Raw genomic sequence first — 476 nt, 5'->3', positions numbered from 1 at the left:
GCAGCATTAATTCAGTTTCAGGTCAGGGATAAGATTGGGGGAAGGAATGGAAACAATTTTTTTTTTTAAGATGAAGCTGTTTTGCACTACTCAGATTTTTAATTATTCTAATCACTCTTGTTATTGTCATGGTTGGAATTTAAAACCAAAAATCCCTTCCCGAGTGCAGCGCTCAGTGCTTAATCCCACAGGAACCATGCAAAAAGGTTTTCCTGCTCTGAAAACCGCCGGGTTTCACCCGCTGCTGCTCTCACTCCAGCATTTTGGGTTGTTTTCCCCCATTCAGCAGCTCACCGATGAGAAAACCTGTATGCAGTTCTCCATCCGCCGCCCCAAGCTGCCCTCCTCAGAAACCCACCCAGAGGAGAACACCTACAAGCGCCTGGATGTGTCTGCCTGGCTCCATCACCTGAACGAGGCCGGCCAGGTGGAAGAGGAGTACCGACTGCGGAAGGTGAGAGCAGCGGCTCGGCCTC

At 49.8% G+C, this 476-nt stretch overlaps 1 protein-coding gene across 1 annotated transcript in view; it reads left to right on the top strand.

Moving 5' to 3' along the window:
- LOC104498119 (TBC1 domain family member 16-like) overlaps positions 1-476 on the top strand; it is a gene marked incomplete at its 5' end in the record, with an annotated part of 4,356 nt that overhangs the window by 2,110 nt on the left and 1,770 nt on the right. The window contains one exon of the mRNA XM_010141458.1: positions 287-454. Coding sequence (XP_010139760.1) covers positions 287-454 — 168 coding nt within the window. The remainder of the gene's footprint in view (positions 1-286; positions 455-476) is intronic.

The sequence above is a fragment of the Buceros rhinoceros genome, unplaced genomic scaffold, assembly GCF_000710305.1.
Source record: "Buceros rhinoceros silvestris isolate BGI_N320 unplaced genomic scaffold, ASM71030v1 scaffold10348, whole genome shotgun sequence".
In the NCBI taxonomy this organism is placed as follows: Eukaryota; Metazoa; Chordata; class Aves; order Bucerotiformes; family Bucerotidae; genus Buceros; species Buceros rhinoceros.
The sequence above is the reverse complement of the archived record's forward strand: the minus strand, read 5'-3'. Positions and strand labels throughout refer to the sequence as shown.